General features: G+C 47.8%; 2 protein-coding genes across 2 annotated transcripts in view; both read right to left on the bottom strand.

The window, feature by feature from the left end:
- LOC138354683 (mucin-22-like) overlaps window positions 1–7,808 on the bottom strand; it is a 55,036-nt gene extending 47,228 nt beyond the window's left edge. The window contains exon 1 of the mRNA XM_069309041.1: window positions 7,628–7,808. Within this exon, the coding sequence (XP_069165142.1) occupies window positions 7,628–7,808 (181 nt within the window). The remainder of the gene's footprint in view (window positions 1–7,627) is intronic.
- Window positions 7,809–10,952: 3,144 nt separating this feature from the next.
- LOC138354682 (uncharacterized) overlaps window positions 10,953–26,489 on the bottom strand; it is a 49,783-nt gene continuing 34,246 nt past the window's right edge. Inside the window, exon 2 of the mRNA XM_069309040.1 lies at window positions 10,953–13,489. Within this exon, the coding sequence (XP_069165141.1) occupies window positions 10,953–13,460 (2,508 nt within the window). The 5' untranslated portion in view covers window positions 13,461–13,489. The remainder of the gene's footprint in view (window positions 13,490–26,489) is intronic.

The following is a 26,489-nucleotide window of genomic DNA, read 5'->3' as shown; positions in this document are numbered from 1 at the left end:
TTTAGAGACTTTCTTAGTTATGTGAAATGTGGGTGCTGAAGTTGAGTCTCTTGTCTAGGAATAGGCCAAGAAACTTTCCATCATTTTTATTGTCCCCAATCGTCCCCTACTTCCCCCAATCCTCCTCCCCAGTCATTCCCCTCTCTCTCTCCTGTCCCCTCTACAGCCATTGACAAATGAGGGGCAATAAACTCAGCCGGTTCCATATACATACCCCTGCTCCGGTTTCCTTGGATGTAAGTATGGGAACGAGTGAGAAATCTGCGGGAGGCAAACCTAACCTTCAGGGCAGGCCTAGCCTATCCTGGAGCTCGATTGGTGGAAACCCAGGGAGGCCTAGTGTTCGGAGCTGGACCAAGGCCTAGAGCCGGACTTTTGAAATCATTGGCTCTAGACTTGGAGAGGCGGGGTTTATTGGGCCTAGGAAACTAGTTGTGGGTGGAGCTTTCCTCCACTGGTTAGCATGTGAGTAAAATTTTAGTCAGTGTGTCTTGGGTGAGACTTGGGACAGTGGGTTATGAGTGAGACTTGGGACAGTGGGTTATGAGTGAGACTTGGGACAGTGGGTTATGAGTGAGACTTGGGACAGTGGGTTATGGGTGAGACTTGGGACAGGTCCCACCAGAAACCTGGAGGTAGCCACTCAACATCTGTGGCTGGCACTCCCAGCTGTGTCTGGGTACAAGTGACAGGATGAACAACCCAGCGAGTTTTCTTCCTATTGGGGAGTGTTGTACATGCTGCTATGGCGGTATGTCCACTCACAAGATGAGTGACGCTGCCCAATAAACTCGCCCCTCGGGGCAAAATTTAAAATTTAATCTGTGGCCGGTAATTGCAGAGATAAGGTAATGTGCTCTTGAGTACTGATCTTCAATCAGTGGTATGTACCATTGCCTCGTAGGACTTAATTACAGCTAGGCTATAAATAAACGTGTCCTTTGTTAAATAAAGTGCTTATTAATGTATTTTGGAGTTTAGATATTTTCCTCCCCTTTTTATTAATTCAAGGTCGATATATGTCTTGTTTATATACTGTACTGGCAGTCCCATATGTTCTCCTCCATTTAATGGTAATTAAAGCTGCCTCTGGATCTAAACAAGCAAATAAAGAATTTTTCTATAAATTAATTCCCAAGCATTGATTGCCAAGGTTCCTATGCCCTTCAAGTTCACAATTATTGATTTCTGTCCTTCCTGGGAGATCAGTAGTGCAGGCACATTCACGTTTCAGGAAGGTGCCACATCCATAAGTTAAGTATTATCTAAGTATAACAAATCATGACCCTTTATTTGTTTTAAACTCATTTAATATTTCAGTTTAATAATTAGCTGGGAGTTCATTGAGGGTCAGTGAGCTTGTGTAACGAGGGGGGGGGGGGAATAGCTCTCTTTTGTCTATTATCCCGCCCCTAGTAAACTATTCTAACGGGGGGGGGGGGGGGAATATCTCTCTTTTGTCCATTATCCCGCCCTTATTAAACTATTCTAACGGGGGTTAGAACGGTTAGCGGTTCTATCTACAGATGGGCAACCTGTAAGCATGGGGAATCGGGAAGAATAAATGGAACATGTACACACGATCACCCTAGAAAGTGCAGAAACCTCCTCAATACAGGTAAATGTACCAAAAGCTGTGAATTCTTTCACCCAGAAATTTGCAAGAACTCTTTGGACAGGAAAGAGTGCTTCAATGCTGAATGCCCAGCTTTTCATATAAGAGGTACCAGGCGAATATAACCGACAGACTACCACTATGAAAACAGCCACTACTCCATCAACCGGGATAATTTTTTAGCAAGAGGAGGAGGAGAAGAATGGCTAAAAATGACCAGACTCTACCACCAACTCGGTCAAATGCTAGAGAGGACGCAAACACAGTGGCCTCCTTACCAGAGCCTCAGATATTAACACCAATTAAAGCATCCAGCACTTCCACTAACACGATAACATCATTTATATTTGCCAACATCCAGGGTATAAAAACACGCAAATCCAACAAAGTTCATTTTATAGATGGTCTCCTTCATGAGGCAAATGCAGTGTTTGCAGCCCTAACGGAAACTCACACCAAGGACTACCTTGATGGTGAAATATGGATCTCAGAATACAATCTCTTCAGATGTGATAGGAAACACCGGCTTCAGGGTGGGGTCAGCCTCTACATCAAAGACACACTCATCTGTACTGAGCTGCTAAACACCTCAAATGATATGGTGGAAGTGCTGATAGTCAAAATAGAGATCCTAAATGTAGTTATTGTCCTTGTATATAAGTCACCGGAGGCAAACCCTCAGCAGTTTAAAGACCAACTAATGAAAATAGAGCACTGCTTGGAAAACCTCACAAATCCAGCTCCGAACATCATCCTGCTTGGGGACTTCAACCTACGGCACCTGAAATGGAAGCACCTGGCTAATACAGTAATATCAGAAAGAATACCAGGAAGTAGCCTAAATGAGCAGGCACATGCAAATGACCTGCTACGGATGTGCGATAGGTTTGCCTTAAACCAGCAAATAGTAGAACCAACTAGGAAGGAGAACACGCTGGACCTCATTTTCACTAATAATGATGAGTTGATCGGGAACATAATGATTACAAATACCTGTTACTCAGATCACAACTTAATTGAAGTTCTGACAACCATGGGGAATGGACCTTCAAAACCAGTCCAGATTCCCGGTGGAGGAGATTTCAGCAAATTCAACTTCAATAATAAACGGATAAACTGGGAGCAAATAAACCAGGACTTCACAGAAATAAACTGGGAAGAACAGCTAGGAAATGCAAACCTGAACCAGTGCCTGGAAAAAATAAGCTCAGTAGCACTAGAGATATGTTCAAACCGCATACCCCTAAGAAAAAAGAGAAAGAGATGCAGATTGGAACGGGAACGTCGTTCCCTATATAGGCGAAGAACACGAATCGCGGAACAACTTGAGAGTCGCACCCAATCTCAAGAACGGCGAAGAAGGTTAGGTAGAGAAATAGAAACAATTGAACTCAAGCTACAAGAATCATACAAAACCCAGGAGAGGCAAAGAGAGCAAAAGGCCATCAGTGAAATAGAGAGAAATCCGAAATATTTTTTCTCCTATGCAAAATCAAGATCAAAAACCACATCTAGTATCGGGCCCCTGCGAAAGGGAGATGGAACTTTCACAGATGACAACAAAGAAATGAGCGAGTTACTGAGGAAGCAGTACGACTCTGTTTTCAGTGAGCCATTAAATGCACTAAAGATTGATAACCCAAATGAATTTTTCATGGATATGATACCAACATCAAATCATATATCAGACGTCGCCCTATCCCCACTAGATTTTGAAGAAGCCATAAACAGTATGCCTATGCACTCTGCACCAGGCCCGGATTCTTGGAACTCCATATTCATCAAGAACTGTAAAAAACCACTATCGCAGGCCCTTCACATTCTGTGGAGACAAAGCCTAGATACTGGCGTTATCCCTGACATACTAAAAACAGCAGAGATAGCACCACTCCATAAAGGAGGAAATAAGGCAGAGGCAAAAAATTACAGACCGATAGCACTAACATCGCACATCATAAAAATTTTTGAGAGAGTGCTAAGAAGTAAGATCACAAAATACATGGAATCACAGCATCTCCATAACCCCGGACAACATGGTTTCAGAACAGGGCGCTCTTGCCTGTCGCAGTTGCTGGACCACTATGATATGGCATTAGATGCTATGGAAGACAAACAAAACGCTGATGTAATTTACACAGATTTCGCAAAAGCTTTTGATAAATGTGACCATGGTGTTATTGCACATAAAATGCGTTCAAAAGGAATTACCGGGAAAATAGGCAGATGGATCTACAATTTCCTGACTGACAGAACCCAATGTGTAATAGTCAACAAAATAAAATCCAGCCCATCAACCGTGAAGAGCTCAGTCCCCCAGGGTACTGTGCTTGCTCCAGTACTTTTTCTCATCCTCATATCGGACATAGACCAGAACACAACCTATAGCACTGTATCATCCTTTGCAGATGACACTAGGATTTTCATGAGAGTTGGCAACATAGAGGACACGGCAAACCTCCAATCAGATGTAGATCAGGTCTTTCTATGGGCTACAGAAAATAATATGGTATTCAACGAGGATAAGTTTCAGCTCATGCGCTACGGAAAAATTGAAAATATAAAAACAGAAACCACGTACAAAACGCAGGCAAATCATAACATAGAACGAAAAGGCAATGTAAAGGACCTGGGTGTACTCATGTCGGAAGACCTTACCTTTAAAGAACACAATAAAGTAGCCGTCACAACTGCAAGAAAATGACAGGTTGGATAACAAAAACTTTTCACACTAGAGATGCTATACCGATGATGATACTTTTCAAAACGCTTGTGCTCTCTAGAGTGGAGTACTGCTGCACAATGACAGCCCCTTTCAAAGCTGGAGAAATTGCTGACCTAGAGAGCGTGCAGAGATCCTTTACTGCTAGAATCCACTCAGTAAAACATCTAAATTACTGGGACCGACTAAAGAGCCTAAATCTGTACTCCCTTGAGCGCAGGCGGGAGAGATACATAATAATTTACACGTGGAAAATAATTGAGGGGCTGGTCCCAAACCTGCACACAGAAATAACACCACATGAGACCAGAAGACATGGCAGGATGTGCAGAATACCCCCGTTGAAAAGCAGAGGTGCAACAGGTACTCTGAGAGAGAACTCTATCAACATCAGAGGCCCGAGACTGTTCAACACGCTTCCACTACACATAAGGGGCATAACTGGCAAACCCCTCACAGTGTTCAAGAGAGAACTGGATAAGCACCTCCAAAGAATACCTGATCAACCAGGCTGTGACTCATACGTCAGGCTGCGAGCAGCCGCGTCTAACAGCCTGGTTGATCAGTCCAGCAACCAGGAGGCCTGGTCGACGACCGGGCCGCGGGGACACTAAGCCCCGGAAGCACCTCAAGGTAGCCTCAAGGTAGGGGTGGGGGGAAATATCTCTCTTTTGTCTATTATCCCGCCCCTAGTAAACTATTCTAACGGGGGGGTGGGGGGAAATAGCTCTCTTTTGTCTATTATCCCGCCCCTAGTAAACTATTCTAACGGGGGGTGGGGGAAATAGCTCTCTTTTGTCTATTATCCCGCCCCTAGTAAACTATTCTAACGGGGGGGGGGTGGGGGGAAATAGCTCTCTTTTGTCTATTATCCCGCCCCTAGTAAACTATTCTAACGGGGGGTGGGGGAAATAGCTCTCTTTTGTCTATTATCCCGCCCCTAGTAAACTATTCTAACGGGGGGTGGGGGAAATAGCTCTCTTTTGTCTATTATCCCGCCCCTAGTAAACTATTCTAACGGGGGGGGGGGTGGGGGGAAATAGCTCTCTTTTGTCTATTATCCCGCCCCTAGTAAACTATTCTAACGGGGGGGTGGGGGGAAATAGCTCTCTTTTGTCTATTATCCCGCCCCTAGTAAACTATTCTAACGGGGGGTGGGGGAAATAGCTCTCTTTTGTCTATTATCCCGCCCCTAGTAAACTATTCTAACGGGGGGGGGGGGGGAAATAGCTCTCTTTTGTCCATTATCCCGCCCCTAGTAAACTATTTTAGAGTTCCCCCCCGGAGTCTACTGCAGCCTCTCCAATTCAACACCTTGTGACCTAGGTATTTGATTACCTAGGTACCACGAACACAAGACATTGTAACCTGATCCGCTACTCGCAACTCTAGAGAATTCTAGAACAGTTCATTGCCACAAACGTATAAGAGAAACGAAAGGAAAGAGATGAATAATGAAGTAATTAGTGAGGGTTTGGGGTGAGGGCGGTAGGGAGGAGGGAGGAGTGGGTGGGAGGAGTAAGGAGGGTCGTCAGGTGAAAGGGACAGGGGGGGGGGAGAGGCGGAGGGAGAGGGGAGGGAGTAGGAAATGAGTTGGAGAGGTAGTGGTAGAGGTAGAAGGGTAGATAAGTAGAAAGTAGACTGCCACCATCCATTCTAGTCCATTACATACAAGACAAGGAATGGAACTTGTCGTATTCACAACATTCTCAAAGATGTATAAACAAGTCATTATTAGCATGTGTCACGGTAAAATCTCTAGTAAGAGATTCGGCCTGCTCTATCATCACCTATTCTACCCATTACCACGTCTTTATATTCAAGTACTGCAGCAACAACAACAACTACTTCCAGACGTCTGAGGTCTGGCCCTAGCTTCGGTATGGGGCGGACGTGTTGAATCGGCGCTCCAGCAGTTGGTGTTGTTTGCCCGTTTCGGCTGGTTGGGGGCGGGTGTGTCTCTGCTCGCCTGTGCTGACGTGGCGTTACGATGGGGGTCCCTCTACCCCCTGTCGTCCGGGCTCAGTCTGTGGGACTAGAGTTCTCTGTGCGGGCTGGTTACCCGGAGATTGCCCTGGCTTGTGAAATGCTCTCTGTCCCTGTGTTTGCGATTTATGGGGTCGAGTTGGTAACGGCCCGTAGGGCAATTGTGAAGTTTGCAGAGGAGGTGGCGTATCGCGATTTTCTCCGGCGATACGAGGGGCGGACACTGCCCCTGCCGGATGGTGCGGGCACTGTCACCCTCTCGGATAGGAGTGGTGCACTTACTTACATCAGTGTGCATGGGGCTCCCTTGGAGTTTCCAGAGGCTCTGCTACGGCGGTATTTCGGCCGGTTTGGCGCAGTTGTTAACATTCGCACCCTGGGCATGAGACTCCGGGCGGATATTCCGTCCTCTGTGCGCCTTATGGGGTACAACGTTCGGGTGTTTTACGCCCGTCAGCCGCGGACGTGTTATCGTTGTGGTCTTTTGGGCCATCAGGCTGCTGACTGTTCTGCGCCTCCTGTTGTACCAGTGAATCTCTTCAGTGAGGAGGATTTTCCGCCCCTTCCTGTGGGGGATGATTCGGTGGGTATGGACATCTCTTCGGCTGAGGAGGTGCCCTCTGCAGCAGCTGTTGCTCCGCCTGTTGCGCCCCCTGTTGTTGCCGCATCTCCTCCGGAGGTTGGGTCCTCGCCTAGTGCTCCAGCTGGTGTCCCTGAGCCTCTTCCGCCTGCCGTTTGCTCAGACCCTTCGTCTTCCAGTTCTTCCTCTGCTGTGTCTGTCCCGGTCCCTGCGCCCTCGCCGTCTGTTCCGGCTGTGCTGGGGGCTGAGGTGGTTCCGGCATTCCCGCCTGTGCCTGGCCTGGTGCCCCGTGTGGTTGAGGAGGCTGCCGTGCTGCGGCGTGCGTCGGTTTGCTCGGTAGGTGCTGCGCGGGTCGCTGAGTCTGCCTCCGGGTCTGATGATGTGCGGCCCGAGCCTAAGCGTTCCCGGCGTTCTTCTGCGTGGGCTGATGTTGGCGAATTCGACGAGTGTCGTCCTTCCGTTGACGGTGGAGTGGCTCCGGATGTGGTGCACACTACGGTGGTGGCGGAGGTACACTTGCCTGAGGATGCCGGTGCCGGCGTTTCGGCCTCACCTTCTGGTCCGGTGTCCGAGGGTCCTGCTTCAGGTGCGTTGCCTGCGTCGGATGGCTCCGGTTCTTCGTGGGCGGTGGTTCCCCGTGCTGTAGTTGGTGGTGAGCGGGGTGGCCTGGTAGTGATGTTGAGAAAGGATGCTCGCTCTGGATGTTCTGTGGCCCCTTCCTCGTTACCCGTTTCCTCGGCAGCGGTCTTGCCGCCTCTTCCGTTTCCTGCAGTCCCTTCCGTGTCTCCTGCGATATCTGTGGAAGTGCTATCGTCGCAGCGTCCAGCACCTGCTCCGATGAAGAAGGCGTGGCAGGCTCGGCGACCCTCGTCCGCTTCTCCGGTGTCATCTGCTTCCTCGAAGGGCATGGTTAGCGCTCCCCAGCCTCGTTATGCGACTTGCGTCAGTGACCTTGGGCGTTGGCCGATGCCGCCAGATATAGATGTTCCCGAGTTTATGATACCCGCTCGAGAGCGGGGGATCAAAAACCCTACCGACCTTGAAGATCTAGTCTGGGAAGCTTACAAGGCGAAATATCCTCATGATCTTTTCCCGGAGAAGTACATTTCTCACGAGGTTCCTCGCAAGTGATTTCTATGTATTTTGTGTTGCCTGGTTGTGGGGTGTGTATGTGAGTGGGTGGGGTGGGTATTGTTTCCCGGTTCCTGCGTGCTCCGGTTTGTATTGTGGGTTTTTTTGTATGGCTAGTGGGGGGTGTGCGGTTCCTATGCGTTTGTGTGTTCGGTTGTGGATGTCGTGTGTGCTTGTTTGTCATCTTGTGTGCCCTTCAGGCTGTTGGGGTGTGCTCTTTGTTATGTGTGCATTATGTGTGTGAGGTGTTAGCGGACTTGTTTTGTATGTTTCTCGCCTCTCTGTTTCCCTTATGTTTGTATTGCGCTGTGTTTATATTTGTGTTATGTTTGTATATGCATTTTTGTTTTGTGGTCAGCCCTTCTGGCTGGTCTTCTCTTGATTTGTTCCTTTGTCATTGTACATGTGTGTGCTTTGTACTTTTGTTCTATGTTATATTTGTTCTGTTTTTATTGTACATTATACGCATGCTTGCATGTAAAAAAAAAATAAAAACAAAAAACAAAAAAACTTCCAGACGTCTAGACAGTACTACCAGTCTCCCTCCTTCACCACTACCCGTCACCCCACCTCGCACCTGGCGACGCCCCGCAAGTTCACACCACCCGAAACAAACAGTTTAACAGCCAGTTAATAGTTAAAGAAGTCCCCAGCGCCATTTACCCGGCCGTCATAGTGTATAAATAGGGCTGCCTAGCCCACTACGAGTTAGATTACTCCTGAGTGCTCTTGCTGAGTAGACCTGTTAACATACCCCGGTGTGGTAACAGAGCTATTCACTTTGACTCAGTATTCCTGCACCATATTTTCTACTATTAACATAACAAATTTAATTGTCTATTTATCTTGTTTAATTTGCACTCTGTATAAAGCCAAGTTTAAAGAACGTTTTTATTTTGGAATTTGTTTAAAGTAAGATTTCTATTAAAGTAAAGTATTTCTAAATTTTTGTTCTGTATGTTTTCTCTTACAGTTAACCTCACTGTGAAGACAACTTGCAGTTTAACTTATTTTTTACTTTTATTTTTAATTTTGTGACAGGCATTCCATCTGCCTAGAGAAGACTGCAATAACACCTATTTTTACTGTCACACATGTTTTAACTGGAATCATGTTCCAGGCAAGATTCTTTTATTCCCTAACTGAAGAGTACTCTACACTCTAGTTTGCATATATCAGAAATTCCAAGAACTTGGGAACACAATTAAAATCATATTAAAAGTAAGTGAATCAATATTTATTTAGCATGATAAATACCAGAATTCAAGCACTCGAACTGAAGGTTCATTATATCCAGATAAACAATGTGAGCCACCACACAGAACTTTGAGTCACTACAGCTGGCTGCCCCTAGAGATCACACAACATCTTGGTACACGAAATAAGTCACCTTTCATGTTCAACTCACCAAGTGTCTGCCTATAGCTGGATAGAGAGGGGGGGAGGGTCTGTAGTTGACAGACTGTCCCACCCTGTCCAGCTGACAGCCTCCCTGGATATGCTGTCCTCTGTTCTGCTCTGCTGGCTGTTCTCCTGTATGTCTCGAGTGTTCAGTACCCCTGGGTATATATTGGGGACCAACTAGCTAACTCCACCCACAAGTAGATAGCCCCAGGCACTCTACCAAGCCACACCTTAAACTGGCGGCTTGTTAGAAGGACCCACCCGGATACCGGGCTACAATTATGAGCTTAGCAGCAACCAGGTCAACTTCACATGACCTGCCCTAGGTCACTTGTTGGTCATTAACACTCTAGAGGTGTGACTTTCTTAATTACTAGGGGCCGCCAACCTGGCGCCTCTCAAACTTGTCTGTGACTCCTGTACTATGTATGTATTAAATACAAAACACCTTTGCGGTGTTACACTTAGCTGGGGTTTTAAGTGAGAAGGTGTAGTAACAAGGTGGAGGTGTTACATCCTGCTAGGTGAAGAAAGGGATCAGGTGAAACAAATGTGCCCATTTCCGTCCCGCCCGGGGATCGAACCCTGGATACTCAACTGTAAGGCAAAAACGTAGCCACTGCACTATGGAGACATATGACGGCTTCTGCTCTCACATTCCGTTTTCGTTTAGCCAGTCGATATATATAAATGTCAAAATTTAGTTTACTACTCAAATTTAATATTTGTAGTTCGCTATATGGCAGTTAGGGAAGGGGGGAAATTATCAAAGGAAAGTGTTAAGCCATTACGACTATATAGCACTTGGAAGGGGTCAGGATAAGGATTTGGGATGGAACGGGGGAAAAGGAAAGATGCCCAACCACGTGGACGGTCCGGGATTGAACGCCAACTATATGGAAGTTAATATACATAAATGTTGTCAGTATGCCATGTAGTTGACTGGGGAGATACCCCATGCAGGCCAAGGGAGAGTTCCTACAGCCACAGCAACACGTTGATAAGCAAGCAGTAAGTATCCTGTAGTCCTAAACATAGGCCAGGACTAGTGTAAACTCTTAGTGTGAATATACTGAGACACGAGGTACACCTCTAGTACATGTTTCCCTTGCTGGTTCAATCCAGCCTAGCAGGTGATATACTCTCTCCTGGGAGGGTCGCTGCTGGAGAGAGTATGACCCCTTCACGTTTTTTTTATCGGCTGGATAAAGGAGCAAGTGAATTCTTACTCCTGTTAGCAGGCACAGAACCCTCCCTCACGTAGTTCATGGCAAGTCTTACCCTAATAGTTTTCCCAACACAGGACCCGAAAATCGGTTCACAACAAATTCTCCAGTTACTGCCCCCTGGCGACCTATATGGCCAATGCTGGCTAAGTGCTTTCTCCTCAAAAGTACCTTACCTTGCCCCTCGATGTCATATACCAAGGACTGGGGAGAGACAATTCTCCCTGGAATATATATATATGAGATGTTGGAATTTATATAATGATTATGTATGTAACCAGATCATTGGATCTAGTTATATTGCATCCAAACGGAAGTCAAATGATAGAGTGATAGAGCAAGTGGTGTGAGGCTTACCTTGAGGTCTGGTGGGTGGACGACACCCTGCCGCTGGAGTGAGAGTCTGAGGGCTCCTGTCAGTGCCGCCAACAGCACATCGTTTAGACACGTGCGGGTGACCTGCTTGATGCGCACCACGCGACTCACAGACACTCCCGCCGACCACACCACCACCTGCCCGCCGCTTCCCTCCTCCCCCCACACTGTGTACGCGCCGCTCTCACTCGAGCTGCTGGCCGCCATTTTTCTGCTGCAGCCACAGCAGGAGCCACTACTCTTGGCCACCCGAGGAGGAGGCAGAGACGACCCGCGACGCACCGTCAGCGGGTTCACTTCTGGCCGCCACCACCACAGCCACTTTAATGCCATCATGGGACCCACTAGTAAGGCTTTCAAGAGGTTCATTCCATAGGTAGTTCCACCGAAGTGAGGCTTCTGTGGGATGTGCATGATCTGGTTGTCTGAGAGGGACTGGCACAGCACCCTGACCAAGGACATGCCGTCAGATATAGACTGGTGAAGGCGACACACCAGCACAGTGTCTCTGCTGCGGCCATAGTCGTGCAGCACTATGATCTCCCACAGTGGCCGAGTGCCTGGCAGTGGCTGTGACAAGAGAGAACTCACGTACTTTTGAAGGGCTCCTTCTGTTGCTATGTTAGGCCCTGAGAACACATGATTATGCAGGTTAAAGTTATGGTCGTGGACCCAAGCGGGCCCAGCAGGCATGAAAGACACCATCTGGGTAAGACGCGGGTACATGAGGCTACCGGCGCCGTTCTTGGCCTCGACAACGCGCGTCGCCAGCAACTGCTTGATACGCTTCAGGTTCATGGAGGCATCGATGATGAGCACACTGTGGATGACCGAGTGGTTGTCGACATCCTGTAGTAGGAACTGCGCATCGTGGGGTGCTACATAGTCACTATGGAAGGCAGCAAAGCAGTTTCTGGTCCTGGGTAGTCTGCCCAAGGCCACAAGGGCCTTCAGGAACAAGACGACGGGCAGTGAGAGTATGAGTGCCAGGCTCAGTGGCACGCTCATCAAACAGGTGAGCAGCACGCCCGTCACTGACCTTAGGAAAGACAATATCACACTCTGCTCCAAAGGGTGATTGATGCGCATTATGGGAGCAGATTTCAGGTACTCTGGTAATATGGACTCGACAGACCGTCTTCTTTTGCGCTTCCAGGCCTCTGAGAGCTGCTTCTCTGTTTTCCTCTCCTCTAGCGCCTCCACGTTGATGTATGTCTCCTGCAGCTTGACGTGGTTGAGCGAGAGATCAGTCTCCCGGCGTGAGAGTTTGGGAGAGGTCGTGCTTTTAGCTTGGTGAGTGATGGCATCTGGAGAGGCATGGTTGCTGGCCGAGGGCGTATGGTTGCTGGCCGACGAGGCGTGGTTGGTGGTCGAATGTACATGGTTGTGGGAGCCGTGGATGGGTGAGATCCTGTGGCGTTCCTGTGAAGAGCGCCGCGGCGCCACCTCCACGGGTGAGAGGCAGGAAGGGGTTTCGTAGGGTGAGACCCTAGATGGGTCGACGGGTGACAGGGGAGGTGGGTCTTTGGATGAGCGTCGAGGTGGATCATAGAGTGTGAACTTTGGCTGATCGACGGGTGACAGTCTGGGTGAGTGCCTGGGTGGGTCGCGAAGTGGGTCATAGAATAAGTGCCGTGGTGGGTCGTGGGGTGAGTGCCTGGGTGGGTCGTGGGGTGAGTGTCGGGGCGAGTGGCGAGGTGGGTCGTGGGGTGAGTTACACGGTGGGTCATGGTGTGAGTGCCGGGGTGGGTCGTGAGGTGAGTGTCGGGGTGGGTCGTGGGGTGAGTGTCGGGGTGGGTCGTGGGGTGAGTGTCGGGGTGGGTCATAGTGTGAGTGTCTGGGTGGGTCGTGGGGTGAGTGTCTGGGTGAGTTACGAGATGGGTCGTGGGGTGAGTGCCGTGGTGGGTCATGGTGTGAGTGCCGGGTTGGGTCGTTGTGTGAGTGCCGGTGTGGGTCGTGGTGTGAGTGCCGGGGTGGATCATGGGGTGAGTGTCGGGGTGGATCATGGGGTGAGTGCCGGGGTGGATCATGGGGTGAGTGCCGCGGTGGATCATGGGATGAGTGTCGGGGTGGATCATGGGGTGAGTGCCGAGGTGGATCGTGGGGTGAGTGCCGGGGTGGATCATGGGGTGAGTGCCGCGGTGGATCATGGGGTGAGTGCCGAGGTGGATCGTGGGGTGAGTGCCGCGGTGGATCGTGAGGTGAATGCCTTAACTGATCGTTGGATGAGTACCAGGATGGGTCATGGGATGAGTGCGAGTGGTGGGGAGCGTGGGGGGTTGGCTCATGGGGTGTAAGCGTGGATGGGAGCGCACCACGCGGGGAGGAGGAGGAGGAGACGCGGGACCCACACATCAGGGGCGGTGAGAGGCGGGCGGCAGACAGATGCAGGGATAACGTGCCGCCATTCTGGTAGCAGGCCATTCTCCTCCCGACCACCGTATCATTTCATCCTGGAAGGAAAACACAAGAAGTGACTTTAGCGCACCATAACACCAAGCTACTTCCACCATAATATATTTTAACCTAAAAATTATGTGCAATTACCTAGCAGAATAAATAATGCCCTTTTGAGGGAGAACAATGAATGAAAACCCAGAGAATACACGATAGGAGGATAAGGATTTAGGATAGGACGGGGGGGGAGGGGGGGAATAAATTGTTTAGCACTTCAGTGTTTTTCGTGTATTTAGCCATTAAGTTATCTTCTTGAGGTTATCTTGAGATGATTTCGGGGCTTTTAGTGTCCCCGCGGTCCGGTCCTCGACCAGGCCTCCACCCCCAGGAAGCAGCCCGTGACGGCTGACTAACACCCAGGTACCTAATTTACTGCTATGTAACAGGGGCATAGGGTGAAAGAAACTCTGCCCATTGTTTCTCGCCGGCGCCTGGGATCGAACACAGGACCACAGGATCACAAGTCCCGCGTGCTGTCTGCTCGGCCGACCGGCTCCCCAGTTACTTAAATTACTTAAGTTTCTGAATGATATTCTAACTTTTGCCAGTGTAGAGTACGCTGCTGTCGTTATGCTATTTATATGTGCCTCAGGAGTTAGATTAGGTGTTAAGTCCACTCCCAGGTCTCTTTCTCGAATTGTCGCAAGTAGGCAGTTCCCCTTCATTGTGTACTGTCCCTTTGGTCTCCTATCACCTGATCACATATCCATAACTTTACATTTGCTCGTGTTGAACGCCAGTAGCCATTTCTCTGATTATCTCTGGAACCTGTTCAAGTCTTCTTGGAGGATTCTACAATCCTCATCTGTCACAACTCTTATTAATTTTGCGTCATCCGCGAACATCGACATGTAGGATTCTACTCCTGTAAACATGTCATTAATGTATATTAGAAATAGAATTGGTCCCAGCACCGATCCTTGAGGTACTCCACTCGTTACCGACTTCTCGCCTTCTAGTATTCACCAAGTTGTGTTTGCGGGGGTTGAGCTTTGCTCTTTCGGCCCGCCTCTCAACTGTCGTATACACTTGTATACGTGTATGTGTGTATTCACCTAGTTGTATTCAAAGGCTGTAAGCCTAGACAGAATCTCACCATTTATACTAAAAGAAGGCGCAGAAGCACTGTGCCTACCACTCTCAATGGTGTATAACAAGTCACTTGGTAACAGCAGAACTGCCCAAAATTTGGATGGCGGTTTAGTCCCGATATTCACTAAGGGAGAAAGATAGGAGGCACTAAACTACAATCCTGTGTCACTAACCTGTACAGCGCGCGAGGTGATAGGGAAGATTACGAGAAAAAATAGTACAACATCTAGAGAGAAAGAACTTTGTAACACACTATCAGCATAGGTTCAGGGAGGCAAATATTGCCTCATAGTTGAATAGAGTTCTATGACCAAGCAACAAAAATTAGGCAAGAAAGAGAAGGGTGGGCAGACTGCATATTTTTGGATTACCAGAAAACTGAGTGCCCAAATGAGCCGTAGATACATTAGAAAGATTTTTTCAGTGTCAGAATAGTTAATAAATGGATCTACTACATCACTAGGAAGTCATGTGGTGGGGGCAGACTCCATACACAGTTTCAAATGTAGATATGCCTATGTAGCCTATATATGCCTATGTGCCTATATATATGTAGATATTTCCTGCCCTAAACGCTTTACGTAATAGTGGCTTTAGGCATTGTATGTACTAATTCTATCTATAAAGCGATCAAATTTTGGAAAATCTCTTGTATGTATGTACCTTACCTGAATAAACATTTATTTATTTATTTATTTATTTATTTATTTATTTATTTATTTATATAGAAGCTAACAGGCTCAGGAACCTGTAGACGAGACAGTTGAGAGGCCGGATCCAAGAGCCGAAGTTCAACCCCCGCAAGCACAAGTAGGTGAGGAGAGAAGCAAAGTCTGGGGACTGGGGTACTGTGTTAGGTACACACATCATGCCATCATCCTGGGCCACACCTGGGTTGTGTGGACACACACATCATCCTGGGCCATACCTGGGTTGTGTGGACACACTTACACATCATCCTGGGCCATACCTAGGTTGTGTGGACACACTTACACATCATCCTGGGCCATACCTAGGTTGTGTGGCCACACTTACACATCATCCTGGGCCATACCTGGCTTGTGTGGACACACTTACACATCATCCTGGGCCATACCTGGGTTGTGTGGACACACTTACACATCATCCTGGGCCATACCTAGGTTGTGTGGACACACTTACACATCATCCTGGGCCATACCTGGGTTGTGTGGACACACTTTCACATCATCCTGGGCCACACCTGGGTTGTGTGGACACACTTACACATCATCCTGGGCCATACCTGGGTTGTGTGGACACACTTACACATCGTCCTGGGCCATACCTGGGTTGTGTGGACACACTTACACATCATCCTGGGCCATACCTGGGTTGTGTGGACACACACATCATCCTGGGCCACACCCGGCTGGTGTGGCCACACTTACACATCATCCTGGGCCATACCTGGGTTGTGTGGACACACACACATCATCCTGGGCCACACCCGGCTGGTGTGGCCACACTTACACATCATCCTGGGCCATACCTGGGTTATGTGGACACACACATCATCCTGGGCCACACCCGGCTGGTGTGGCCACACTTACACATCATCCTGGGCCATACCTGGGTTGTGTGGACACACACATCATCCTGGGCCACACCCGGCTGGTGTGGCCACACTTACACATCATCCTGGGCCATACCTGGGTTGTGTGGACACACATCATCCTGGGCCACACCCGGCTGGTGTGGCCACACTTACACATCATCCTGGGCCATACCTGGGTTGTGTGGACACACACATCATCCTGGGCCACACCCGGCTGGTGTGGCCACACTTACACATCATCCTGGGCCATACCTGGGTTGTGTGGACACACACATCATCCTGGGCCACACCCGGCTGGTGTGGCCACACTTACACATCATCCTGGGCCATACCTGGGTTGTGTGGACACACACATCATCCTGGGCCACACCCGGCTGGTGTGGCCACACTTACACATCATCCTGGGCCACACCTGGCTGGTGTGGCCACACTTACACATCATCCTGGGCCATACCTGGGTTGTGTGGCCACACTTACACATCATCCTGGGCCATACCTGGGTTGTGTGGCCACACACATCATCCTGGGCCACACCTGGCTGGTGTGGCCACACACATCATCCTGGGCCACTACACTTCTCACACTCACCCACCACACCGTCCTCCTAAGGTGCCCCAACGTCAAGAAACTGTCGTACTAAAGTGCCCGTAACCTAACCTACCAGAGGACCCAAAACAGAAAACGGAACATTACGTCAATTTCGCGAGTCGCCTCCATTTTCTAGTACGACGATTCTTGTCTTTCGGGGAGCCGGTCGGCTGAGCGGACAGCACGCTGGACTTGTGATCCTGTGGTCCTGGGTTCGATCCCAGGCGCCGGTGAGAAACAATGGGCAGAGTTTCTTTCACGCTATGCCCCTGTTACCTAGTGTTACGACCCTGGGTTCTCCAGTGGAAACCAGAGGTCAAAATTGAGCTATTAAACTTCCTGGTAGCACAGTTGGGCATCTAGAATGTCAATTGTTTGTATCTTCCCTGCCAGACGTAAGACTATTATTGTTTCTCAAAGAGCATTTAAAGACTGAGCTGGGGGTTGATTATTAAATAATAACATAGGCACCAACTTTGCTTACTAATACTTTCTAATCATTCATAAAGTAACAATACGTTGCATAGGGGAAGATCTTTAATGTGCTTAGCTGCACGATCAATTAGGCTCCTCCCGGCACCACAACATGAGGGAGGCAGCTGGTGGCTAGCTCGGTCTTCTCTGGCTGGTGTGGTGCGGTATAGACCTACTCTGTGGCTGCTCCCCTACTCTCCTTCCTTCTCCTCTTACTTATTTCCCTTACCTGAAGTTCCTGTATCCTTAAGCTAAGTACAGGGCATTAGTGAGTGTGCCTACTCTGGTAGTAACGATTGGTGAGACCTGGGGATAGTATTTTGCCAGTGTTTGGGTACCCCTAAGTGTTGTGTTTTGTATTAGGGTCCCACGTGGTTTCACTACCCTAAGCTGCATCCAGCTTCAGTGCTTATCCAGTAGTACTTTACCCTAGCTTGTTATTAGTGTAAACCTTGTATCCTGCCTACGTGGACCAAGGCTTTTAACGTAAGATAGTGTGGTAAAATTATTATTATTGTTATTGGTGTGAGTGTATATGGGGGGTTGTTAACGGGTTAATAAATAAGTACATGAATTACAGAGTATCTCTTCTTCCAAGGTGGGAGCGCAGTGATCAACCCTTAGACTAACATATTTGGTCTTGCAGCAAGTTATTACTACTGTGGATAGTTTATTTTGGGGGCCGGGCCTTTTAGCTCTCCCATATTTGATACTCCTGTCTTCTAACTACCTATACCCCTTAATAGTACCAGTACCCCATAGAAGCCCCACTCATATCATTTATAACACCTAGCAGTAAAATAGTCAGCTGTCACGGGCTGCTTCCTGGGGGTGGAGGCCTGGTCGAGGACCGGGCCGCGGGGACACTAAAGCCCCGAAATCATCTCAAGATAACCTCAAGATAACCTCGGTAGAGAATACGTCAAAATGCGACGTTCTATTAGAAGGACGGGTTTGGTGCCCCCAGTACGAGCAAGTTTATTCTCTGTGTTTATCAAACATGTCACCGCTGAGTTTACAGTCACGTCTCCTTTCACCTGATGCACCTGTTTACCCAGCAGCATAATAGGTGTCTGGGTGTTAGGCAACGGTTGTGGGGATCCCGAGGAAGATCAGAATTTACCGAGCGGGATAAGCCTAAGAACAGGCTACCTGTTATTTTGAGAGGTTATCTTGAGATGATTTCGGGGCTTTAATGTCCCCGCGGCCCGGTCCTCGACCAGGCCTCCACCCCCAGGAAGCAGCCCGTGACAGCTGACTAACACCCAGGTACCTATTTTACTGCTAGGTAACAGGGGCATAGGGTGAAAGAAACTCTGCCCATTGTTTCTCGCCGGTACCTGGGATCGAACCCAGGACCACAGGATCACAAGTCCAGCGTGCTGTCCGCTCGGCCGACCGGCTCCCCCGACGACAGAAATTTAAAAAGTGACAGAAGTTTCTTCTTTTTAAAACATTGTTTCTGGCAATCAGAAAATGTATATGGGACAGGTACCTTTAGGGGAGCCGGTCGGCCGAGCGGACAGCACGCTGGACTTGTGATCCTGTGGTCCCGGGTTCGATCCCGGGCGCCGACGAGAAACAATGGGCAGAGTTTTTTTCACCCTATGCCCCTGTTACCTAGCAGTAAAATAGGTACCTGGGTGTTAGTCATCTGTCACGGGCTGCTTCCTGAGGGTGGAGGCCTGGTCGAGGACCAGGCCAGTATGTCAGCCAGTAAGTAAACCAGTAAACCAGTAAGTCAACCAGTAAACCAGTACACCACACAATACGCTAACAAACGACCTAATTACCGCGCACCAGAACGCGATCAGGCCTCCGCACCTAGCTACAGCGTCAATTATTAAGCAATCACTATGCAAATTTACGGCGCAATATTAGGGAGAGTAGCCGTAAAATGCCAGAGTGGTTAACCTAATAGGCAGAGGATATAACATTTGGCCAGCGCTGGCAATGGATTACTCTTTCATTAGCATGGTAATGGGGCTTCTTTCACTATTACCAACGTGACTGTATCATCAAGCAAATGGGAGCGTCAATGTCCATTACTGTAATAGTACCTGGGGGGGGGGGGGTTACTTATGTATTTAAACAGCCAATTTTCACAAAATTAAAGTACTTGGAGTAACTATTAGAGCAAAAAGTACCAATATGTAGTGATGGACCACCAGAAAGTACCAACATGCAGTGATGGACCACCAGAAAGTACCAATATGTAGTGATGGACCACCAGAAAGTACCAATATGTAGTGATGGACCACCAGAAAGTACCAATATGTAGTGTTGGACTGCCAGAAAGTACCAATATGTAGTGATGGACCACCAGAAAGTACCAATATGTAGTGATGGACCACCAGAAAGTACCAATATGTAGTGATGGACCACCAGAAAGTACCAATATGTAGTGATGGACCACCAGAAAGTACCAATATGTAGTGATGGACCACCAGAAAGTACCAATATGTAGTGATGGACCACCAGAAAGTACCAATATGTAGTGATGGACCACCAGAAAGTACCAATATGTAGTGATGGACCACCAGAAAGTACCAATATGTAGTGATGGACCACCAGAAAGTACCAATATGTAGTGATGGACCACCAGAAAGTACCAATATGTAGTGATGGACCACCAGAAAGTACCAACATGTAGTGATGGACCACCAGAAAGTACCAATATGTAGTGATGGACCACCAGAAAGTACCAACATGCAGTGATGGACCACCAGAAAGTACCAATATGTAGTGATGGACCACCAGAAAGTACCAACATGCAGTGATGGACCACCAGAAAGTACCAATATGTAGTGATGGACCACCAGAAAGTACCAATATGTAGTGATGGACCACCAGAAAGTACCAATATGTAGTGTTGGACTGCCAGAAAGTACCAATATGTAGTGATGGACCACCAGAAAGTACCAATATGTAGTGATGGACCACCAGAAAGTACCAATATGTAGTGATGGACCACCAGAAAGTACCAACATGCAGTGATGGACCACCAGAAAATACCAATAGGAAGTGATCATCCATCTAAAATGTGCTGATCATCCATCTAAAGTATACTGATCATCCATCAAAAGTGCACTTATCATCCATCAAAAGTGCAGCGATGATTCATCTAATATTCATTGATCATCCATAGCAAACTATTAGAAAACGTTGTTGTTTAAGATTCGCTACCTGGAACAAAGTTCCAAGTAGCACGGGCTATGGTGAGCCCGTAGTGCCTTTATTAGAATACGTAGCGTAAATACACCATGTCGGTCTTGAGGTGAAAAAGACAGAAATTACTGTACTGTACAATACCCTCAGAGATATATATTAAATATGAAATCAATTAAAATGAATAACACAATAGTATACAGTTTAAATTTATGGCTTAACCGGTGAGAGTTTGCGGCCGGCGACCTGCCTGTTGCCTGATACAGTGGTCGATCATCACGTTCTGTACAGGCAGGTAGGGTGCATGGCGACCTGCCTGTTGCCTGATACAGTGGTCGATCATCACGTTCTGTACAGGCAGGTAGGGTGCAAGGCGACCTGCCTGTTGCCTGATACAGTGGTCGATCATCACGTTCTGTACAGGCAGGTAGGGTGCATGGCGACCTGCCTGTTGCCTGATACAGTGGTCGATCATCACGTTCTGTACAGGCAGGTAGGGTGCAAGGCGACCTGCCTGTTGCCTGATACAGTGGTCGATCATCACGTTCTGTACAGGCAGGTAGGGTGCATGGCGACCTGCCTGTTGCCTGATACAGTGGTCGATCACCACGTTCTGTACAGGCAGGTAGGGTGCATGGCGACCTGCCTGTTGCCTGATACAGTGGTCGATCATCACGTTCTGTACAGGCAGGTAGGGTGCAAGGCGACCTGCCTGTTGCCTGATACAGTGGTCGATCATCACGTTCTGTACAGGCAGGTAGGGTGCATGGCGACCTGCCTGTTGCCTGATACAGTGGTCGATCATCACGTTCTGTACAGGCAGGTAGGGTGCAAGGCGACCTGCCTGTTGCCTGATACAGTGGTCGATCATCACGTTCTGTACAGGCAGGTAGGGTGCATGGCGACCTGCCTGTTGCCTGATACAGTGGTCGATCATCACGTTCTGTACAGGCAGGTAGGGTGCAAGGCGACCTGCCTGTTGCCTGATACAGTGGTCGATCATCACGTTCTGTACAGGCAGGTAGGGTGCATGGCGACCTGCCTGTTGCCTGATACAGTGGTCGATCACCACGTTCTGTACAGGCAGGTAGGGTGCATGGCGACCTGCCTGTTGGTAAATATATTAAGTCCTCAACATAGTCCATGGTATATTTCTCGGTTTGTACTCACCTAGTACTCACCTGGTAATATATATATATATATATATATATATATATATATATATATATATATATATATATATATATATATATATATATATATATATATATATATATACCCTTTGACTGATTGTTGCCGCCGAAGGCGGCTAGTTTATTGTGCACCCCATACTCATCCTGTGAGCGGTAGCGCAAAAGCATTACAGAGGGCACAAAAGGTCTTTACCAGACCTCATCTTAGATTATTACATAAACAATTTCTTCAATCCTTCACACCTTATAGATACAATGTCAGCTAGTTAGAGAGAAAGTGCTATTACAAGAGCTACATATTTACAGTAAGTCATCATACATTAATGGTATTATACCCTTGTGTAAATATATCCTTCATGTCTTGTAGGTGATCTATGTGCATGCGTTGCTTTTAATGTCATGAAAATGTCATTTTTAAAAATGACATTTGTCAAAAATGACATTTTTACACAGGTACCTGATGTCAGACATCTGCAGGAGCTGAAGGAGGCATTTGAGCAGAGTTCCGTGCTGCGTTTCACTTACGAGATGGAAAAGGATGGGAAGCTGCCCTTTCTAGATGTAACAGTCATGGAAAAAGGCGGAGGTTTCCACACTGCAGTCTACACTAAGGAAACAAACATAGGAATGTGCCTAAATGCCAACAGTGACTGCCCAGACAGGTACAAGAGGAGTGTTGTTAACGCATATGTCGACCGTGCTCTCAGCCACAGCTCAGAATGGAAGCAAGTCGATGAAGAACTCTGTAGGGTAAGGCAGGTTCTAGTCAATAACGGCTTCTCCAATGGTTTCGTCGAAGACATCATAAGAAGGAAAGTGAAAAGCCATGCAACCTCTGAAGAGACAACTAACACAACACCTATACCCCCTATTAGACTATTTTACAGGAACTTCTTTTCCACAGCTCATAAAACGGAGGAAAGGGTCCTGAAAGATATTGTTAATAGAAACGTTATCCCTACAGACAAAAATCAGAGGATACAACTGACGATTTACTATAAAACCAGAAAAACGGCCAGCCTACTCATGAGAAACTCTCCAGACACAAAACAGAACGCTTTAAAAGAGACTAACGTCGTCTATGCCTTCAAATGCCCACTTGGGGACTGTAAGCTCCAAAAAACCCAGTATATAGGCAAGACAACAACATCTCTTTCTAGGCGTTTAACGATGCATAAGCAACAGGGCTCCATTAAGGAACATATAATCTCTTCCCACAACCAAACCATCGCCAGAGAAATCCTAGTAAACAACACAGAAATCATCGATAGATACAGCGATAGCAGGCGGCTTGACGTTTGCGAGGCACTACACATCAAGAAGTCAACACCAGCAATCAACAGCCAATTATTGCACAACTATATTCTACCCACCTCAAGACTCCGCTCCAATATAGAAGCATCAAGAAATATGGACCAATAGGCTTTCTACAAACACTTCTATTCAATATCCATTGTTTCGTGTTCTGTCTTGTGTTGATGAAATTAATACCCTATTAATACTCTTGTTCTGTCTTGTGTTGATGAAATTAATACCCTATTAATACCACACTTTGTTCTGTTTTGTGTTAATGCCACATCACCCCTTCCACCTCACTCAAATGTAGATATAAAATCGGAGATACGTAAGTTCTATTCAGTTGTGTATTTGTGAACTAAAGTCTTTGAAAATGTAATAAGTTTTACGAAACGCGCCCGTGTCGCGCCAGACTAGAAATAAAAATGAATTTTTTAGAATTGATTTTTGATTTACCTCCAACAGTGAAGCGTAATGTACGAAAGATTGAGAAAATTCGTGTTAGAATTATTAATCTTAATTTTTCGGTCATATTTAATAATATATGTCTACAGGAAAGACTGCTACCAAAATATACTAATATATATATATATATATATATATATATATATATATATATATATATATATATATATAAATATATATATATTGTATGCATGTTCAAATGCAGTTCAGTTTGGGTGTGAACTTGTTTATCAAGACAACTGAGAATATGTGATATTAAACCGTTTGTTGATATACTAAATCAACTGAAAACTCAGTTGGCCACGAAATGAAAATAGCCACGGCTACCATCAGCTTTTGTCCGGTCGTGATGGTCGAGTGGATAAGGTGCCCTGTACACCAGTTGCATAGTGCTCCTGGCAGTATGGGTTCGAGTCACTTCTGGGGGTGTGAGTTTTCAGTTGTATATGTGCCTGGGGACCAATCAAGCTTGTTCGCATACTAAATCAATTAACATTATGACGCGTTTCTGTAAAAAATGCATATTATTTATTAGTGTATATGGATACTTAGTATTTATTTTATCATAAAAGCGCACAAAATAGAAATTCAATGGCTATTGATGCAGGACATTGGCAATAGATGAATATATCACCGGGGAATTGCACTCCACATCATGCGTGGGGAGCAAATTGCAAACTGAGCCTAGCATTCCCCGGCGCGCTGATACGAGGTGTAGGTACTCCCCTAGTGGTGCTGGGGCGGGGGTTGAGCTTCGGCTCCTTAGGCCCGCCTCTCAAGTTGTCAGTCAACTGGTAGTGTGGTGCTGGAGTTTGTAATGTGGTCGTTGTGTGTGACGTGTAGTGGTGGTGGTGGTGGTGGTGGAGCTAGTGGTGGTGGTGGTGGTGGTGGTGGTGGTGTTGGAGCTAGTGGTGGTGGTGGTGTTGGTGTTGGAGCTAGTGGTGGTGGTGGTGTTGGTGTTGGAGCTAGTGGTGGTGGTGGTGGTGGTGGTGGTGTTGGAGCTAGTCATGGTGGTGGTGGTGGTGGTGGTGTTGGAGCTAGTGGTGGTGGTGGTGGTGGTGTTGGAGCTAGTGGTGGTGGTGGTGGTGGTGTTGGAGCTAGTCATGGTGGTGGTGGTGGTGGTGGTGTTGGAGCTAGTCATGGTGGTGGTGGTGGTGGTGGTGGTGGTGGTGGTGTTGGAGCTAGTCATGGTGGTGGTGGTGGTGGTGGTGGTGGTGGTGTTGGTGATGGTGTGGGGAACTTGACCACTGAGCGACTTCCCTCCCTCCCTCCCTTTCCCTCCTCCTAAGACAAAGCCGCCATGAAGCAGATAATCTCCAAGGAACCCTAACAAGTTCAAGTTCAAGTATGTTTACTGGGACCAGAAAAAAATACATCTCAAAGGGATAGAGTAGCTTAGGCTATTTCAACCCCCCCCCCCCCCCCGAACCTTAGCACAACTCTCTCGCCACCACTCAACCGCACGCACACACGCACGCACAGTACGGGGGCCTGTGGCTGAGCGGACAGCGCTTAGGACTCGTAATCCATCATCCGGGTTCAATCCCGGCGCCGGCGGAAACAGATGGGCAGTTTCTTTCACCCTGATGCCCCTGTATCCTAGCACTAAATAGGTACCTGGGAGTTAGACAGCTGTTAAGGGCTGCTTCCTCTGGCGGGAGGTGGGGGGGGGGGAAAGGGAAATTAGTCGCTAGTAACAGTTGATTGACTGACAGTTGAGAGGAGGCTCGAAAGAGCAGAGCTCAATCCTCCGCAAGCACAACTAGGTGAATACACACACACACACACACACACACACACACACACACACACACACACACACACACACACACACACACGCACACACACACACAAAGAGTCGGTTGGAAGTACCTAAGCAGATTCACAGCGACGGAGGCGCCCAGTTGGCGGGAGAAACGACCGGGGGGGGGAGTGAGAGAGACACTTGCTCTCTCACCCCAGCCCACATTTACCATTCCTTGGAAACGGTGAGGTAGAGTGGTCCAAGAGAACCTTAAAGAAGATGCTCAAGAGGATGTACCTCGAGCATCTACAGTAACGCTGCAGTACATTAATCCGCTGTTATTTGCCTACAGTACTGTACAGTACTCGAGGCTGACTCCATACCAGTACCAGTGTGTGTGTGTGTGTGTGTGTGTGTGTGTGTGTGTGTGTGTGTGTGTGTGTGTGTGTGTGTGTGTGTGTGTGTGTGTCTGTGTGTCTGTGTGTACGTGTGTGTGTGTGTGTGTGTACGTGTGTGTGTGTGTGTGTACGTGTGTGTGTGTACGTGTGTGTGTGTACGTGTGTGTGTGTGTGTGTGTGTGTGTGTGTGTGTGTGTGTGTGTGTGTGTGTGTGTGTGTGTGTGTGTGTGTGTGTGTGTGTGTACGTGTGTGTGTGTGTGTGTGTGTGTGTGTGTGTGTGTGTGTGTGTGTGTACGTGTGTGTGTGTGTGTGTGTACGTGTGTTTACTAGTTGTGTTTTTGCGGGGGTTGAGCTTTGCTCTTTCGGCCCGCCTCTCAACTGTCAATCAACTGTTTACTAACTACTTTTTTTTTTTTCCCCACACCACACACACACACACCCCAGGAAGCAGCCCGTGACAGCTGACTAACTCCCAGGTACCTATTTACTGCTAGGTAACAGGGGCATTCAGGGTGAAAGAAACTTTGCCCATTTGTTTCTGCCTCGTGCGGGAATCGAACCCGCGCCACAGAATTACGAGCCCTGCGCGCTATCCACCAGGCTACGAGGCCCCCAAGCACAAGCAAGCACGTGTGTGTGTGTGTACGTGTGTGTGTGTGTGTGTGTGTGTGTGTGTACGTGTGTGTGTGTGTGTGCGTGTGTGTGTGTGTGTGTCTGTGTGTCTGTGTGTGTTTCAAGTGTAGATATGATAGAGCCCAATAGGCTCAGGAACCTGTACACCAGTTGATTGACAGTTGAGTGGCGGGACCAAAGAGCCAGAGCTCATAATTTTCTCGCCATTTTAGCTGCTATATGGACGGACAGTGAAGGGTCCTCTCCAGGACAAGGATAACTAGTAATAGTGGCTTTAGGCATTGTATGTACTAGCTCTACCTATAAGTCAACCAATCTTTGTAAAAATTTATTGTATGTATGTACCTTACCTAAATAAACATTTTATTT

This window comes from Procambarus clarkii, chromosome 64 (genome assembly GCF_040958095.1).
Source record: "Procambarus clarkii isolate CNS0578487 chromosome 64, FALCON_Pclarkii_2.0, whole genome shotgun sequence".
NCBI lineage: Eukaryota > Metazoa > Arthropoda > Malacostraca > Decapoda > Cambaridae > Procambarus > Procambarus clarkii.
The sequence above is the reverse complement of the archived record's forward strand: the minus strand, read 5'-3'. Positions and strand labels throughout refer to the sequence as shown.